Here is a 19,869-nt window from a genome sequence, read left to right on the forward strand (position 1 = left end):
ACCTGCATATTACAGGTTGTAAATGAGTCTTCCTCCAATCCTGATGCCACGTCTTTCTTCATATAACCCAGCTTCTCAGATTTTTTGCTCAACGTACAGGTTGAATAACTATGGTGAAAGAATACAACCCTATCGCACATCTTTCTTAATTTTAAACCATTCAGTGTTCCCATGTTACATTCTTCCATTATTTTGAATTTGAATGAAAATAGAAAGTTAAATTTTTTTTAATTTCAATATAGAGATATTTCTTATGAAAAAAAAAATGATCTACTTTTCCAAGATTAATAAGAATCTGGTGAGCAATGAAGTGGATGCCACTAACTTTCTCCGAGCCTGTTAGGGTATGTTGAATTTCTAAAGCACAGTTAAATGTAGAAATAGAATAACTCTAGGTTACTTACACAAAGTGGCAGCTGTTCAAACAGAACAAGGGAATACTGAATAGTTTTAAATCAAGAAAGGTATGTGTCAGGATTATATCCTTTCACCATATTTATTCAGTCTATATACTGAGCAGATAATCTGAGAAGCTACACTGTATAAAGAGTTTGGCATCAGTATTGGAGAAAAGACTCATTAACAATGTACTATATGCAGATGATACAATCTTGGTTGCTGCAAGTGAAGAGGACTTAAAATACTGATGAAGTAAGTAATACGTTGATAAGACTACAGCCCTCAGTAAGTATTGCACCTCAATATAAAGGAAAGAAAACTCATTGCAAGTGGACCAATAAATCATATCATGATAAATGAAGAAAAGACTGCAGTTGTCAAAGACAACTTTGGCTTGGATCCGCAACCAATGTTTATGGTAACAACAGTTAAAAGATCAAACAGTGTATTACATTAGGCAAAACTGCTGCAAAAGATTTCTTAAAAGTGTGAAAGAACAAAGATATTGCTTTGAGGGTTAAGATGTTCTGGACCAACCTCATGGTATTTTCAATTTCCTCATATGCATGTAAACATTGAACAATTAATAAGAAAGATAGTAGAAGAATCAATACATTTTTGAATTATGGTATTGGCAAAGAATATTGAAAGTACCATGGGCTGTCAGAAGAACAAACAAATCTATCCTGGAGATACAGTCAGAATAGTCCTTAGAAACCTGGATGGTGAGACTTGTTATTTATACTTTGGACATGTTGTCAGGAGGCATCATTCATGGTAGGATGAAGCTTGAAAGTGAAAGATTCCCAGTCAGATGGGTTAACATAGTGGCAACAACAATGGGCTCAAATATAACAACTGTGAGGATGACACAGGACCGGGCAGTGTTTTGTTCCGTTGCTCATAGAGTCGCTATGTGTCAGAACTGACTAGATGACACCTAACAAAGGTTATGGGAGTTAGAGGTGCAGGTCCCTTTGTATAAATCTATATTTGAGAGGTAACCTGGCTACAGAAAATACATTCCTAAGAGGGGAATAAGTAGCCAGGCCTAACCTTTAAAAAATCTGTATTATTGAAAAAATAAAAGAAGTAGTAAAAAACTTTGAGGGGAGTCATTAAAGTTTGCTCTAATAAATTAGGCAAATTAGATTTTCTATATCACAGTGGAATCATCTAGCTAACTTCTATTTCTGTATCTTAAGAATACTACAAATAAAATGTCTTTACTTTGATCATAGTAGAATACTACTTATTAATTTTTTTCCTACTTTTTTTTTTCTTCTATTCCTTTAATGTCCTTTATGGTGGCTATGAGCCCTTTAAAGCTCCTATGAATAGTAACCAACTCGAAGGCATCTAACAGCAAAGAAATATTTCTTTAAAGACCTTGACTTGATGGCACTTAACAACAACAATAACAACCCCTTCTATATCTACAACTAGTCATAAAAAGTTTTTTTAAAGCCCACTATCACAAATTTGATTCTGATTCACAAGGACCCCATATAAGGTTTCTAAGACTATAAATCTTTCTCCCACAGAATGGCTGGTAGGCTTAAAAAGGAGTGCTGCATATTTAAGGGTAGACAGTGAGCTTGTGTTGCATGTTAATGCACTGGATTGCAAAGTCAGTTTGAACTGCAAGGTTGGCGGTTCAAGCTTACCAGCCATTCTTAGAAAACCTTATACAGAGTCACTATGGGTCAGAATCAACTCAATAGCACTTGACAATAGCAACAACATAGCTAAATGAAATCATTTCAATCTAACATGTATCTCTCCTTTATTGCCAGTACATTTTTAAAAATATAGTTCTATGGTATGAATCTTCAAGAGTCATATTTATCTATAAAATAGGAATGATATTATTGAATATTAGTAATAAATAATATAGTTGTTAAAATAACATATAGGTATCATAAAGAAAATTTCATATACTATTACATATTTTATGACTAATACTACTTACTTACAAAGAAATATATAATGTTCTTAAAGTTGGGATTTTATTGTTTCCAAGATATACTATATTTGAAGACCTCTCCAGAAAAATACAGAGCCACAAAGGCCAAGTAGGACAAACATATTACAGGACTTGTAATTTTTCATACAGTGACGTATTTAAGGGAGAAGATAAAGCAGGACCATTTTCTGCATAACCTAATTATAAAATTAACCATTTCTTATCCTCCTGAGAAGCTCTTTCTCCTTCTCAACATATTCTGAATATAGTCTCTAACAGGGCCTTCAGGTAGTAACTGTTAAATAAGTACTTGCCATATAAAGATATCCAGAATGTATTGATAATTGAAAGGTTATTAAATGTTGCTTATAGGAACATAATGTTTTTTCTCAATAGGCACTGAAATATTTTTTACTGACAACATAAGGAATAAAAAAAAAATCAGGACATAGGTTTTTGCTTAGAAAAACCAGATAAGAAGATGAAAGAGCTAGCAATATGAAGAATCAAAAAAATATCCTATGAGACCCACTGACTTGGAGTGTTTCTGTATTCTAACCCATTCTCCACCACTTCTATAAGTCACTCGCTTGGCTTACTGAAATGACATGTTAACTGCTCTTTTTGTTTCTAACATTACCCTCACACCAGTTATTCTCAACACAGTTGCAAACTAAGTCAGATCACGTCTTCTTGCTACTGAAAACTGTTCATGGTTCCCTATTACACATAAAATAAAAGGCAAAGTCCTTGCAATGGCTTACAAGGCCTTATTGTCTCTAACACTCTTCTCATATCTAATGATTCAGTCATCTCAACCTCCTTGCTATTCCTCAAATACAACAGGCCCAAGTCTGCTTCTGTTCATTTGCACATGCTAATCCCTCAGCCTATAGCAAGGTTCCCTGGAATATGATTGTGACTTGTTCTTGCACCTTGCTTGAATCATTGCTTTAATGTTACTGGCTCATAAAAAGATCTTCCCTGATAACTGATGAGTCTATTTCAAATTGAGTCTCTGCCATTCTTTCTTAGATTTATTATGCCTTTTTTCCTCCTGTATTTTTCACTACTACACTGTTCATCCTGTATTAAGCTGTGCATTTTTAAATTTTTATTTTCTTGTTCTCTGTCTCTCTTCACAAGAATATAATGTGTATAAAAGTGGGGCATTTTTGTTGAATAGATAAAAGAAGTCCATTTTGACATCTTATACATATATCAGAAAAAATCACTTTCCTGGGTCATAGGTATTTAGGGCAACTTTGAGATAAACAAACTGTGAAAGAGCACTGCTAGTTGTTGCAGGTGAAGCTAAAATGCATACAGTCATACACAGGGACGCCCAGTACTTTCTGGGCTTGGGGTAAACTAGAGGCCTGGAGGTCTTACAACAGGAAACCAAAGTGTTAAAGTAAGAGCTCTAACCTAGGCAACACACTCTATGTTGCAGACAAAGACATTTCCAAAGGCCAATCAAAACCCAAGGAAACACCCATCCTAACAGATTTCTTTTATAAATAATAAAAGGCCATATTCCATGACCTCCGTTCAGAAGGGTTATCTATATATATTTTATACAACGGAGTATAGATATTCTGACATTTCTCAAAGGGAAGTTTTTAATTCATTAATTGAACTTTTATATACTATTTGTTGTTGTTGTTAATTGTCGTCAAGTCAGTTCTGAACCATAAGGATCCTGTATAGGGTCTCCGAGGGGCAGCTGGTGGGTTTGAACTGCTGATCTTGTGGTTCAAAGTCCAGTGTTGATCCTACAGCACCACACCAAGAGTCTGTTGTAAGTGCTGTTGGTGGTGGTGATGTTGTGCCACGAAGTCGGTTCTAACTCATAGCGACCCAGTATAGGGCCTTATTTCCGAGACTATATATATTTACAGGAGCAGAAAGCCTCACTCATCTTTCTCCCACGGAACCAGTGGTAGTTTCAAACTGCTGATTTTGAGATTAGCAGTCCAACTCATAACCACTATGCTACCAGAGCTCCTTTGTTGTTGTTGTTGTTAAGTGCCGTTGAGTCGGTTCCGACCCATAGCGACCCTGTACAGGGTTTCCAAGGGTGTAAATCTTTACGGGAGTAGAAAGCCTCATCTTTCTCCCGCGGAGTGGCTGGTAGTTTCGAACCGCTGACCTTAAGGTTCGCAACCCAATTCGTAACCACTATGCTACCAGAGCTCCTTAGTTACCTTTAATATGATCTTTCTTATGTCATCATACTTCCAACAAGTACTCAGTGTACTCCTTGCTTTCAGGCACTGTTGTAAGTGCTAAAATTGAGTGGTGCTCACCAACAGCAAAAGACTTTATGTTACATGATTTTATTCAGAGGAACTGGCATTGGTCAACAATTAAACAAATAAACAGAAAGATGTATCCATGGCAGACCTTGAAAAGGCATAGTAAGGACTAGCATAATAAGGGAGAATAAAGAAAGCTTCAGGGAGCACAATCACTGGGGTTAGAACTGAAGATAAAGGAAGAGAGAACTTAGGTAAGGAAGCAGCGATAATCTTTCAGACAAGGCTCTGACTATGTCTTTGAGACCCACAAAGACTGCACCAGGTCTTGGGGTGGTGTTGTAGGATAAGCACTGGACTGCTAACCACAAGGTCTGTGTTTCAAACCCATCAGTCGCTCCTTGAAAACCCTACACAGGGTTGCTATGAGTTGGAACCATCTCATTGGCACTTATCAACAACAAAACAACAACCTCAGGTCTAAGGTGCACCTGACCCAAGCCATAATATTGTCAGTTGCTTCATATGCATTCCCAAACTGGACAATGAATAAGGTAGAAAGAAGAACTGGTGCATTTGAATTATGGTATTGGCAAAGAAAATTAAATATGCTCTGAACTGCCAGAAGAGAATTCTCCTTAGAAGCAAGGATGGTGAGACATCATCTTTCATACTTTGTATATATTATTATGAAGGACCAGTCCCTGGAGAAGGACATAGGCTTCGTTAAGTAGAGGGTCCGTGAAAAAAAGGAAGATCCTCAACTAGAGGGATTGGCACAGTGGCTGCAGCAATAGGAAAGACTGTAAGGATGGGATAGGATGGATGGCACAGTATTTTGGTCTGCTGTAAGTAGGGTCACTTGAATCAGAACCAACTCAGCGACACCTAACAACAACAGCAACAACAACAATCCAGGTCCTGATAGAAGAATGGATTAACCTTTTTTTTTAACTGGGTATCTTGCTCTTCTATGTGAAAAAATCCACTGAAGTTCCAGATTAAGTACAGACCTCTAGATACTATGGATCGAATTGTTTCCCACCCCCAAATATCTGTTGATGTCCTGGCTCTTGTATCTATGGATGTGATCCTTTTTGGAAAAAGGGCTTTCATTCATTATGGTTTTAAGGTAATTCCAGTGTAAGGTAGGTCCTAAATGCACTCTGAGTTATAAAACGACCAAAATAGACCAGAGACACACACTAGGAAAAGACAAACACCAAAGACAATCACATACAAGCCAGTGTATACCAAGGAACCAAGGACCATCCAGGGTTACAGACAAGGATGGCAGGAAGTTCCTAAAAGCCGAAATAGACAAGGAAGACGTTTATCCTTGAGCTATCCTGAAGCGTGAAAAAAATAATTTTAATCTTAAAACCACTCATTTTAGCAGTTGTGTTGTGGCATCACTAAGTAATTAAGACACTCTGGAAACAAAGCAGAAATGACCCTGGTATTATGCCTGGCTCACGTTCCTTGAACGAAGATGAGTTCTTTTCCACCCCTTCGTGGAGGAACTGCACACATGCTAGCTCTCTTTCAGGCATTCCCCACTCCTCCTTAAAGGCAATAGTACATCTAGTGCCACTGACTATGAGAAGAACAGTAACTCACTACTGTTTAGGGAAGTAGGTAAACACAGCTGGCTGTCCCAAGTTTTACAGGAAGATCATTTGCATCATTAGTTTGGGTGGGACACTTCCGGTTCTTAACTATTTCTCCTGAGAAAGATTGTCTGAGGTTGTGCACTGTTGTTTCTTCTAAGGAAACCACGTAAGAAGAAATCTCTTCTGGCCTTCCTTCCTCTCTCTTCTCTGCCCCTTCCCTTTTCTCAGATACCATTGCCACTAAGTCTTGTCGGCTTATTCGGGTGACAATGAAACTACATATGGCAGTAGAAGAGGGCATTCAAATTCAACCTTTTTACTCCTGAGGCAACAGAAAAAAGCACAGCCTTGGCTTCAAGCCTCATCCTTTTGAAACAACAAGAGCCAATTAAGCTGGGTGCATCATGAAAATATTACTGTTAGTTGTTATTGTTAAGTGCCATCGTATTGGTTCCGACTCATAACGACTCTGTATTGGGTTTCCAAGAAGCGATTGGTGAGCTTGAGCTGCCGATCTTGCTGTTCAAACCTACCTTGCGGTTCAACGCATTAACCTGCATCACCATGCCAGAACTCCTCCTCATGAGAATAGGTTGTTTTTGTTGTTAAGTGGGTTCAGACGCATAGGAACACTGTATAGGGTTTCCAAGGAGCAGCTGGTGAGCTTGAACCACTGACCTTGCAGTTCAAATGGCTTTGCAGTCTGGGGCATTAACCCTCAGCGCCACACCAGGACTCCTTTAATTCAGTGGGATCCACATTAATTTTTAAATGAGAAGACACTATTACCACAAGTCTATAGCCAGGCCTCCTAGATCTGAAATCCCCTTAAAACCCATTTCTGAATCCCCACCTTCTCACCCCATCTTTACACACACACCTGTTAGATTCTAATCAGCCTCAGGAGAAACTCTAGAAAGAGCTGAATTTATGTAAAAGAAACTGCTGTAATGGTCATTCACTGTCTTTTTTCTCTCTTCTTGCATAGAGTTGTTTACTCTGGATATTTTTCTTTCTCCTCCTTTCTCTTTTTCTTATTTCTTCTTCCACATCCCTTTCATTACTTTTCCTGTCTCATTCTGCCTTTCACATTCCTTCTTCCTGCTGCATAGCTTTCTGTTCATTTCCTCAGCATACCTTTCTGTTCATTCAAGTACAGCATATTTGTTGAGAACCTTTGATGTACCAAGCACCTTGCTAGGCTCAGGGAATACAACAGGACACACATAGTCACTGTCCCTATGTAATTTGTATGGATAACATTACATTAGTATATGGACAAAAATTAAATAAATACACAAATTTAATCATTTCGAAGTGTGATGATTTCTACAAGGGAAACAAAAAGAACACTGGGTAAACATCAGAGGAGTGGAGAACACAAAGTAAGATCCAGTGGTCAGGAAAACCCTGTCTTAAGCTGAGACTTAAAGACTAAAAGATGTAATTAGCTGTTAGCAATTGTGCCTAGTAAAGTATTATGAGGAGAGGAAACAGAATCCTGTGACCAAAATGAATTTGGTTTATTCAAGGATTGTTAAAGAAGGGTAGGGGGAAGCCATAAGACATTATTATGAGATATGAGGGAAAGAGTTGGCTTAAAGTTTGGATCAAAAACACAATACATTGAAGAGACTGTAGTCCAGAATGAGAAATTTGTTTTAATTCTAAAGAAAGTGACAGGATTCCTCTTAGGTTTAGGAGATTAACTCTTGGGACAATGCAAAAAATAAATTGGAAAAGACTGGAAGAGGGGAGGCCACTTAGGAGGCTATTGGAGCAATGTCAGCCAGAGACGGTGTCCTAGACTAGTGTGTCAGCAATGGAGACAGAATAGTGGCAAGATAGAGTTTATAGGTAGAAGTTAGGTGTTAGGAGGGATGTAAAGGAGAAATCAGGGATGACTGAGTGACAGGATAATATTTTGGTTTGGGTTTGGTTTTCCCTGCAATGGGAAGGGTGGAGTTCAGAAACAAACTGAGATTCCCTGCGTTTGTTTGTTTGTTTCCCAAGCTTCAGATACTAGTGTATAGCTCCTAGCTCTACCCATTAGTATTTATTCATTCATTAGACTTGTAAATAGTTACTGAATATGCTATGATGAATAAGATAAATGTGATTCCTGTTCTTATAGAACTCACCTTTAAATGGGGCAAAATAGAAAAATAAGATACAGAAGCAAGATAATTTCCTGATAGTCAAAAAATGATAAGAAGGGGGTCAATAAGGCAATCTAAGGGAATGTTTGAGGGTTAATAAAAGGAGCGCTGATAACGTAGTGGTTATGAATCAGGCTGCTAACCTCAAGGTCGGCAGTTCGAAACTACCAGCGGTTCCACGGGAGAAAGATAAGGCTTTCTGCTCCGTAAAGATTTGCCGCCTTGGAAACCCTGTGAAGGGTCACTATGAGTCAGAACCCACTCTACAGTACTTAACAACTACAACAACAACAAGAAGCAACTTTATTGTGTGTAGGGAAGGCTTCTCTGTTAGAGGTAGCATTTGACATGAGACCCGAAGGATGAGGAAAAGACAGGACTGCAAATATCTGGACCGAAGATAATATTGATTGTAATCCTCACCATGCAATCCCATCTTCCCACATCCTTGCTGTGTTTACCATTTCCATTTGTCTTTCTTTTGTATCCCTCCCTGCTTTCTCAGCTCTGTTGTTGTTAAGTGTCATCAAGTTGGTTCCAACTCATAATGACCCTGTAGGAGTGGCTAGTGAGCTTGAAGTGCCGACCTTGCAGTTCAAACCGACCTTGTAGTCCAGTGAGCTAATCATAGGAGATCATTTTGATCTCATATGGTTGATTGTTCTAAGCAGTATATATCTCCCTCATGTTATTGTTCACTTTATTGTTGTTGTTAAGTGGCACTGAGTCAGTTCCCACTCATAGTAATCCTGTATAGGGTTTCTGAGGAGAGGCTGGTGGGTTTGAACTGGCAATTTTGCAATTAGCAGTCCAGTGCTTATCCTACAGTGTCACAGTAGGACTCTTATAGACCTATCAATTGTTTGGCTGGTGCTCTGTAAGTTAATCACTGGACCACAAGGTCAATTAGAATTGCAAGGTTGGCAGTTCAAACTCACCAACCACTCCTCAGAAATACAACACAGGTTTGCTATGACTCAACAACATTTAACAATAAAAAGGAAATAAATTATTTTACTGAAATATAGTTCTATCCAGAGTCCTGGGTAGTGCTATGGGTTAATGTGCTGGATTGCAAGGTCAGTGTGAACTGCAAGGTTGGTGGTTCAAACTCACCAGCTCCTCCTTGGAAGCCTTATACAGCGTCACAATGAGTTGGAACAGACTTGACAATGCTGAACAATAACATAGTTCTAGCCACGTGTCTCTGGGCATCCATTAAACTCAGTTTAGATTTTTGTGGGCCATGTGGTTCCAACTCAGGCTGCTAACTTCAAGGTCAGCAGCTCGAAACTACCAGCTGTTCCGCGGGAGAAAGATGAGGCTTTCTGCTCCCGTAAAGATTTACAGCCTCGGAAACCCTGTTCAGGGTCGCTGTGAGTCGGAACCGACTCTACGGCACATAAGCAACCAAAAAGATATTGTTTTAGGTAATTGTTGTTATTGTTGTCATGTGCCGTGGAGTCGGTTCCAACTCATAGCGACCCTATACAGGGTTTCTGAGGCTGTAAACCTTTACAGGAGCAGAAAGCCTCCTCTTTCTGCCTCCTCTTTCTGCCTCCTCTTTCTCTTGCGGAACAGCTGGTAGTTTTGAACTGCTGACCTTGTGGTTCGCAGACTGATTCTTAACCACTACACTACCAGAGCTCCTTTGTTTTAGGTAGAGTAGGAATAAATTATATGTTTTTTATCAAGGAACAAATACAGTATTATATACATTTCTAAAGGATCCTTTTTATTTTGAGTGGAAGCAGGAAAGCACTTCAGAAGTGACTAAATTGAATAGGCAATAGATGATCTTAGCTTGAGCTTATTGGTCATGGACAAGGACAAAAATGTCTATATCTGAAACAGTGTCACTTCAAACCTGCCTATTAAGAAGCAAGCATCCTCTACATATAGAGGGAAGAAACTGAAATAGGAAGAAGTAAAATAGTCTTTTTTCTTTTCCCAACTGACTTGAAGGTCCTTGACAACAAAAGCCTCTCCTCAGTCCTCTGAAAGTTTCCTTAATAATTCATGTTTAACCAACACTCTCTGAAAGTTGTAACTTGTGCTTATATGAATATATAAGGAGATTTTATTGAACTTACTTGAAGCGAATATGTTTCCAGTAAACCTTAAAAGAAGTTGTTCTCCTTCTCTTAACTGGAAACGGCGAGATGGTTCTGGGGGACCACTGAACCCACCCAAGCGCAAGTTCTGAAGCTCTTGGTTTAAATCTTTATAAGGAACCACTGAAATCACTGCTATCTGTGGATTGTCTTTCTGGTGATTCAGTACTAAGCAGACTGTAGTGCTGAGAGTGGCTTCCTCTAAAGATTTCACAAAAGACACCAAATGACTGTTGTCCACAATGGAAGAGAGGTGAAGCACGATAAACCTGTATGGGGAAAAACACAGATTCAACAACATCTGTCACTATCTAAAATACCCAAGAAAAGGCACTATCATATAAACTTCCTTCAGGATCAAGCGATGTGATGACCTAATGGTTATATGTATTAATGACGTTAGAGAAACTCTGGTGGTGGTGGTGGTGGTGGTTATGTGCTGTGGAGTCGGTTCTGACTCATAGCGACCCTGCATAGGGTTTCTGAAGCTGTAAATCTTTATGGGAGCAGAAAGCCTCACCTTTGTTCCACGGAACCACAGGTAGTTTCAAACTTCTGACCTTGAGATTAGCAGTCTGAGTCATAAACACTATGCTGCCAGAGATCCTTAGAGAAACTCTGGACAATTACAGATTTTTGATAGGGTGAGAAAGATGTTGAAACTATTTACTACATTTGGTAAGTAAGCACAAATCAGCCTGTCATTACCTTGTTTATTAGGTAATGGGCCCCTGATATGATTCAAATAGTTGTCTCTTGTTACTGTCTGGTAAAAATGTTCTGATGAACCCTTTTCCTTGGAATGGACTACTCATCCCCCAATTCTCCAAAGAATTTCCTTTGCCTGTGGGATTTCTCTTACCCAAGGCAGTCATATCCCATGGTCAACCCCTAAATAATTAAGGGTGTAAAATCAGCCTTCTTGGTAGTACTACTCAACCTCCAATGTTGCCCAAAAGTATCAGGACCAAATTAGATTTCACCTGAAATCATATTTTTGCCTCATCTCTGCCCTTGCTCTATTTGCTTCCTTTATTCCCTTACATGATTCACCGGAGGGCAGTCTTCACTAAATCGCTTACACAGGCATTCTCATGTCACGTTCTGTTTCTAGGGATCTGGATGTAAGACAATTACTGATATAGATCTCCCACTGTGAAATAAAAGCACTGTCTTTAGACAAGACTCCCTCCCCTTACTAGTATATATTCCTCACTCTTCACCTAACAGGCTATCTAGAAAATATGCAAATGAGAAAGCAGAATGAAGGCACGGAACTAACAAATTGAGTTGTACATACGCAACTACAAGATGAGCATAATATGAACAGTTAATTATTACCTCCATGGCATTTCAAAAATGAAGGTGCTGTTTTAAACTATTTTGGAGTTGAAGAAAATCTGTAAATATTAATCCAAGTGATGAGAAGTTTCTAAAAACACTTATTAAACTATCATTGAATGAAATTGGAACTCTGGTAGCGTAGTGGTTACGAATCGGGCTGCGAACCTTAAGGTCAACGGTTCAAAACTACCAGCTGCTCCGCGAGAGAAAGATGAGGCTTTCTACTCCCGTAAAGATTTACACCCTCGGAAACCCTGTACAGGGTCGCTATGGGTCGGAACCGACTCGACGGCACTTAACAACAACAACAACATATCAATTCTGGCTTACATTTTAAATGCATCCTAGAGGATTGTTCATATTTCTATTTAAATGATACAAATCTAGTTTTATGATTCCATTTCTGTAACATCAACTACAGACTATCAGGCTATTATATTACCAACTTTTATTGTTCACAATTACATTACCTCTCTAAATGTTGAAACAATTCAAATGATACCAAGCCACTCTGCGTTGTTCTCACCACAACATCATCAAGCCCAAACCAACCACCATCTTGACTTCTGAATCCTAGTAATTTCAAAGATTCACAGGCATTGCTCCCAGGCTTTCTTAGAGAAACACATTTTGTCCTATATAATGGCAGTAGAAGAAAAATTGGTGACAAAGACGCAGTAAAACTCATATTTAATGCATTAATTATTTCATTAAATGAATACTTCAGTAACAATTTATTAAGCAAATATTACATGCCAGTCATTATGTTATGCATCAGGAATACACAGCTGAGAAATAAGGAACTTTAGTGGTGTTATTGGATAAGTACTGATCTGCTAGCTGCAAGGTAAGCAGTTCAAATCTACCAGCTGCTCCATGGGAGAAAGATGAGGTTTTCTCCTTCAGAAAACATTTACAGCATTGAAAACCCTGTGTTGTTGTTGCTGTTGTTAAGTGCCGTCAAGTTGATTCTGACTCATAACAACTTGTATAGCGTTTCCAAGGAATGGTTGGTAAGTTTGAATCATTGACCTAATGGTTCAAACTGACCTTGTGTTCCAGTGCTTTATCCCAGGACTCCTCAGAAATCTTAAACAGGGTCACTATTAGTCAGAATGAACTCAATGAGAGTAAGTTTGGGTTTTCAGCTTTTGTTTTTGTTTCGCCCTAAGAAAGTCAGAATATTTATTACAAACAGTTGAAAGGTTGATGTTTTGACTCACCTAGGGGTGCCTGGAAAGACAGATATAGCAATCTGCTTCTGAAAGGTCACAACCTTAAAAACCTATGGAGCAGTTCTACTCTGTACACATTGGATCACCATGAGTCATAACCAAATCAACAGCATGTAAATACAGCACAAAGTCATCTGTGTGAGAATTAAAGGAATTTGGTTTAGGAGCAAAAGCAAGGTGTCAAGAAAGCTTAAGATGGGCTTTAGAGAATGAGAAGCATTGTACTAGTGGCAAAAGAAGTTAAAGGGAACACAAAAATGTTTACAAACTCAATCATGTAAGCCAGTGTAGTCAAGAATGGTGTTATAGCGTAATAGTTAAAACCACAGATTCTGAATTAAGACTGTCTGGCGCTGTGGGTTAATGCATCAGACTGCAAAGTCGTTTGAACTGCAAGGTAGGTGGTTCAAGCTCACTAGTCACTCCTTGGAAATCCTATACAGGGTCGCTATGGGTCGACATTGACTCAAGGGCACTTATCAGCATCAACAACAAAGTCAGTACTTACTAATTTTATAGATTTATTTTAAGAAAACATGAATAACACTTTTAGTAAGCCCTTATATTAAAAACAAAAATTTATTGACTGAAAACTATTTCCACTACCTCTTTCCATTTTGTCCCCTGATATTTAGTGGTACAAATGATAAAATTGATTTTTTTTCCTTTTTATGTAGTCTGTTGCTGTTTCATGGATGCTTATCGAATTATGTTTTATTTGAAAGTATATACCAAAGAGTTTGCTATGTCATGTCTGAAAATGGGTATTTTCTATACATTTTGTGTGATAATTAATCAACACTTGTTGAATGCTAATTCAAGGATTTAATGACACCAGAAAATTAAATTTAATTATGTACTTGAAACTTTCTCTTAAACATTAAGTAGTTAAAGCAAGTGGAAAAATGATAAAGTCATAGGGATCTTGGTTGAAGGTAGAGAATAGCAGAAGGGTGTTTATCTGTGTTCATTGACTATGAAAAGGCATTCGATTATGTGTATCATAACAATTTGTGGATAACATTGCAAAAAATGGAAGTTCTAGAACATTGAATTATGTTCATACAAAACCTATACGTGGAACCAGAGACATTCATTCAAACATAACAATGAGATTTAGGCTATGGTCTTGGTGAGGAATATTAAATATACCATGTATCATCAGAAGAACAACTAAATCTGTTTTGGGAGAAGTACAGCTAAAATGCACCTTAGAAGTAAGGATAGCCAGCCATCGACTCATCTATTTTGGATCTGGTATTAGGAGGAACCTGTACCTGAAGAAGGCTATCATGTTTGATCAAGTAGAGGGTCAGTAATAAAGGAAGTCCTTCAATGAGCTGTATTGACGCAGTGGCTGCAAGAACAGGCTCAGACAATACTGACTGTGGAGATGGAGATGGACTGTGTAACATTTTGTTGTGTTGTACATGTGTTCACTACAAGTAAAAACCGATGAGATGGTACCTAGCAACAAATGTGCACCTTATTTATTGTTAACATTTTATTTCTGGTTCCATTATATTCCGGAAGGAAATGTAATACACACATATACATAAAATCTTATCAGTGAAATTTTAATGTAATACACACATACACACAGTTATGCATAAAATCTTATTGGGGAGGTTTTAATGTAATACACACAATTATACATAAAATCTTATTGCTGAGATTTTTTTTTCTTTAATTATGAAAATTGGTCCAAGCCCTGATGGAGATAGACTGCAAGGAGGGAGGGGGGTTCAGTCCTCCCTTCTCTTGGGGCCAACCTAGTAGACTAGACAGAGGTGTGATCAATCCTGCCCTCGTCAACCCAGCAGGCACCTCATGTACAGTCTCTGCTCCTCCAGAGTTCACCAGGCATAGTGCCACTGCTTCTAGAGATATGTGGACTTGCCCTGAACTATACTACATAGTAATCAGAGAACTAACTGTGCCCACACGTCCATTCTCTACCAAATCTACCAGGAAATTAGTGGTGAGTGAGTGAGGATATACCAACACACAATAACCAACTAAATATAAATTGTTATTAGGTGCCATCCAATCAGTACCTACTCAAAGCAACCTTATTAACAAAAAAACAAAACACTATTTATACTGCGTCAACCTTAAAATTGTTGCTACGCTTCAGTCCATTGCTGCTGCCACTGTGCCAATCCATTTTGTTAGGGTTCTGTCTTTTCTTTTTCTTTTTTTTTTTCTTTTCTGACGGTCCACTTTAATCAGCATGATACCCTTCTTCAGGGACTGGATGCTTCTGATAATAATTCCGAAGTGTAAGAGACAGAGTCTTGCCATTCTGACTTCTAAGGAGCATACTGGCTGTCCTTCTTCCAACAAAGCTTTATGTGTTTTTCAGATGTCCATGGAACTTTTAAATATTTTCCTACATCATGACTCAAATACATCAATTCTTCTATGGTCATCTTTATTCATTGTCCAACTTTCACATGCATATGAGGTTATCAAAAATGCCATGGTTTGAGTTAGGTGCACCCTAGTCCTCAAACTGACATCTTTGCTCTTCACATTAAAAAAGTCTTGTGCGGCAAATTTGTCTAATGTAATGCACCATTTAATTTCTTGACTGCTGCTTCCATGAGTGCTGATGAATGAACCTAGCAAAATGAGGTCTTTGACAACTTCAATCTTTTCTTCACTTATTTTTATGCTGTTTATTGATCCAGTGGTAAAGATTTTTGTTTTCTTTACATTAAAGGGCAACCCAAACAAATGGCTATGGTCTTTGATCATCAGTAAATATTTTAAATGCCCTTCCTTTTCAGCAGGCAAGGTTATATCATCTGCATATTTCAGGTTGCTAATAAGTCTTCCTCAACCCTGGTGCCACATTTTTTTTTTTTTTTCGTATGATCCAGCTTCATAAATTATTTGCTTTTTACACGGAATGGTTAAGTATGGTGAAAGAATACAACCCTAATTTTTTCCTAATTTTAAGCCATTCATTGTTCCCTTGTTCTATTCAAACAGCTATGCACAGGTTCCTCATGAGTACAATTAAGTGTTCTGAACTATTCATTCTCCATAATGTTGCCCATAGCTTGTCATCATCCACACAATCGAAAACCTTTGTGTAGTCAATAAAGCACAGGTGAATATCTTTCTGGAATTCTCTGCTTTCAGCATGAGGTCAGCAATGGTATCCCTCATTCCACATCCTTGTCTGAATCCACCTACAACTTCTGGTAGTTCCCTGTCAATGTGTATTACAACTGTTTTTGAATTATATTCAGCAAAATTTTACTTGCATAAGATATTAATGATATTGTCCAATGATTTCCACATTCCATGGATCACCACTCTATGAAATGGGCACAAATATAGTTCTCTTACAGTCATTTAGCCAGGTGGCTATCTTCCAAATTTCATGGTATGGATTACTGAGTGCCACCAAATTGTTGAAAATGTCAATTTGTATTCCATCAATTGCCAAAACCTTGTTATTTGGCAAGGCCTTCAGTGCACCTCAGACTTCCTCCTTCAATATCACTGGCTTGTATTATATGTATCTCTTGAAACTGTTGAACATTAAACATTGGTACAACGATTCTGTTTATTCCTTCCATCTTCTTTTGATGCTTTCTGCATCATTAAGTATTTTGCTCATAGAATCCTTCAATATTTCAAGTCGAGGCTTGAATTTTTCTTCAGTTCTCTCATCTTGAAAAATGATGAGCATGTTCTTCCCTTTTGGTTTTCTAACTCTAGGTTTTTGCAATTTTATTATAATATTTGACTTTGTCTTCTAGAACTACCCTTTGAAATTTTCAATTCAGCTCTTTTATCTCCTCATTTTTCCCATTTTCTTTAGCATCTCTAAGATGGAGAGCAAGCTTCAGAGTCTCTTCTGACATCTGCTTTGTTCATTTCCTACTTTCCTATATTTTTAATAACCTTTTACCTTCTTTCTGTATGATGCTCTTGATGTCATTTCACAATTCTGGGTTTTGGTCATTAGTGTCTAATTCATCAAATCTATTCTTGAAATGATCTTTAAATTTATGTGGGATATGTTCCAGGTCATATCTTGGCTCTCATGTACTTGTTTTCATTTTCTTCAGCATCAGCCTGAATTTGCATATGAGCAATATTTGGCATGTTCTACAGTCTGTCCATGGCTTTGGTTTGGCTGATAATATGGAGCTTTTCCACTGTCTCGTTCCAAAGTCAAAGTCAAAATCACTTCTGTGTATTCCATCTGGTGAGGTTCATGTGCAGAGACATCTTTTATGTTGTTTAAAAAGGTATTAGCAATTAGTAAGTCATTGGTCTTCCAAAACTCTATCATACAATCTCCAGCATCATCTCTATCACCAAGGCTATATTTTCCAACTTTGTTGGTCATTCCTCTTTGTTTCCAACCTTTGCATTCCAATCATTGGTAATTATCAATACATCTTTATTTGAATGTTTAATCAACTATACAGTGGAGAAATTGGTATAATTCTTCAATTTCATTATCACTGGCTTTACTGGTTGGTACTTAGATATGAATAATAGTTATATTAATTGATCTTCCTTGTAGGCCTATGGATATGATCATATCACAGACAGTGTTATACTTCAAAATAGATCTTGAAATGTTCTTTCTGATGATGAATATGATTGCTATTCCTCTTGAATTTGTCATTCCTGACGTAGTAAACTATATGGTTTTCAGATTCAAAATGACCATACCAGTTTGTATCAGCTCACTAATCCGAAGGATATTAAGATCCATGCATTCCATTTCATTTTTGACAACTTCTTATTTACCTAGTTTCATATTTTGTACACTCCATGTTCTGATTATTAATGGATGTGTACACCCTGTTTCCCTCATTTTGAGCTGTGCCCCACCAGCAAATGAAGGTCCTGAAAGGTTTACTCCATTTGCATTATCAAGGCCTACTCTCCTTTGAGGAGGCAGCTTTTCCCAGTCATATTTTGAGTGCCTTCCAAACTAAGGGACCATATTCTTGTACTATATCTGATAGTATTCTGGGGCTCTTCATCATGTTTCAATATTCAATATTCTGGTGCTATCTTACAATGTTCCACTGCTATTCATAAGGTTTTCAGTGACTAAATATTTGGAAGTAGTTAATCTCTCCTTCTTCTTAGTCTGTCTTAGTCTAGAAGCTTAGCTGAAATCTGTCCACCATGGGTGACCCTGATGGCATTTAAAATACTGGTGGCATAGATTTCAGAATCACAGCAACATGCAAGTCACTGTAATATGGCAAACTGACAGACAAGTCATTGAGAAAACACAGTTTCAATTTACACAAACTAGACAGAGTTCGTTAAACAAATCACCAAAATTGAGTCAGCAAGTATAAGACCAGAATTTGTATCAGAACTATCTCATAGGGCATTTAAAAGAATGCTAATTAGAAAACTTCAACTAATTGAAAGAAAACTACAAATGAAATCAAGGAAAACATATAAAACTATGGAAATAATCAGGATTCAAATTGATAAAATGGGAAATACATAAAACAACAATTAGAAAAGCAGAGAATAATACTAAGATTTTATGTGTTTTTTCTTGTCAGTTTTCTCAAAGTCTTAATGTTTCCATGTTCTTTTAGGATTTTTATTTTCTTGGTGTGTTATGAAGTATGAATTTTCTTTGTGGTTCCTTATATTCCAATGCTAAGACTTTAGAAATAGATAATACACTGAAAGGACAAAAAATCGAATTGATACAATGGAAAGCTGAATTACTGAACTTGAAGGAAAATCTCTCAGTAATTATCTGCGAGAGGAACAATCAGAAAAAAAACAACAGAAAAATCTGAATAAAGCCTAAGATTTATGTGGGAAAGTGTCAAGAGGAATAATTTGCATGTGATAATTATTCCAGACCAGGAAGAGACAACAACAACAACAGAAAAAAAAAAAACAAAAAAAAACATACAGACTATTGTCCAAGAGTTGTTGGAAGAAATTTCCATGACATCATGAATGAAGAGAACATAGCCAAGAAGTTGAATGAACTCCAAGCAGGATAGACCCCAAAAGAAAAACACCAAGACATATTATAATCAAACTTTTCAAAGTCAAGGACAAGGAAAGAATCCTGAGAGCAGCTCAAGAAAAATGAGAAGTTACCTATGAAGGAAATCTATTAAAACTAAACTCTGATTTCTCAGAAGAAACCATGCTGACAAGAAGACAATGGAATGACATATAAAAAAACTCTGAAAGAAAAAATAATATTGCCAACCAGGAATCACATATCCAGCAAAACTGTTCATAAAATATGATGGTGAAATTAGGTTATTTTCAAATAAACAGAAATTCAAGGATTTTTTGGAAACCAGATCAACTGTTAAAAAATTACTAAAGGGAGTTCTTTGGACTGAGAAACAACAGTAGCAGACAACAACCTGAGATTAACATACATGATGATATTTCCTAGACTCAATCTAGATATATAAGTATGAAAAGTAAAACAGATAGGTAAGACTGAAAGGAGAGAACCAGAATAACAGCAACAACAAACATAAAGTAAAAAGAGAGAATAATCCAATTAAAGAACTTTCAAATGAAGAGGAAATCAAATAAATATCAAGAAAAAAATAAATAAAAATAAGCCTGACCTCTACAACAAAAGGACAAATAACCCAATTAAAAAGTGGGCATAGGACATGAACAGACACTTCACCAAGGAAGAGATCCGGGCAGCCAACAAACATATGAAGAAATGTTCATGATCACTAACCATTAGAGAGATGCAAATCAAAACAACAATGAGATATCATCTCAC

The 19,869-nt window shown here is 37.4% G+C and overlaps 1 protein-coding gene across 1 annotated transcript in view; it reads right to left on the reverse strand.

Annotated features, from left to right (window-relative positions):
* Positions 1-19,869, reverse strand: part of DTHD1 (death domain containing 1) — a 109,928-nt gene that overhangs the window by 64,948 nt on the left and 25,111 nt on the right. The window contains exons 5-6 of the mRNA XM_006874335.1: positions 12,324-12,488; positions 10,489-10,778 (exon numbers count right to left, since the gene is read on the reverse strand). Of these exons, the coding sequence (XP_006874397.1) occupies positions 10,489-10,778; positions 12,324-12,488 (455 nt within the window). The remainder of the gene's footprint in view (positions 1-10,488; positions 10,779-12,323; positions 12,489-19,869) is intronic.

This window comes from Chrysochloris asiatica, unplaced genomic scaffold (genome assembly GCF_000296735.1).
Source record: "Chrysochloris asiatica unplaced genomic scaffold, ChrAsi1.0 scaffold00269, whole genome shotgun sequence".
NCBI classification, from domain to species: Eukaryota; Metazoa; Chordata; class Mammalia; order Afrosoricida; family Chrysochloridae; genus Chrysochloris; species Chrysochloris asiatica.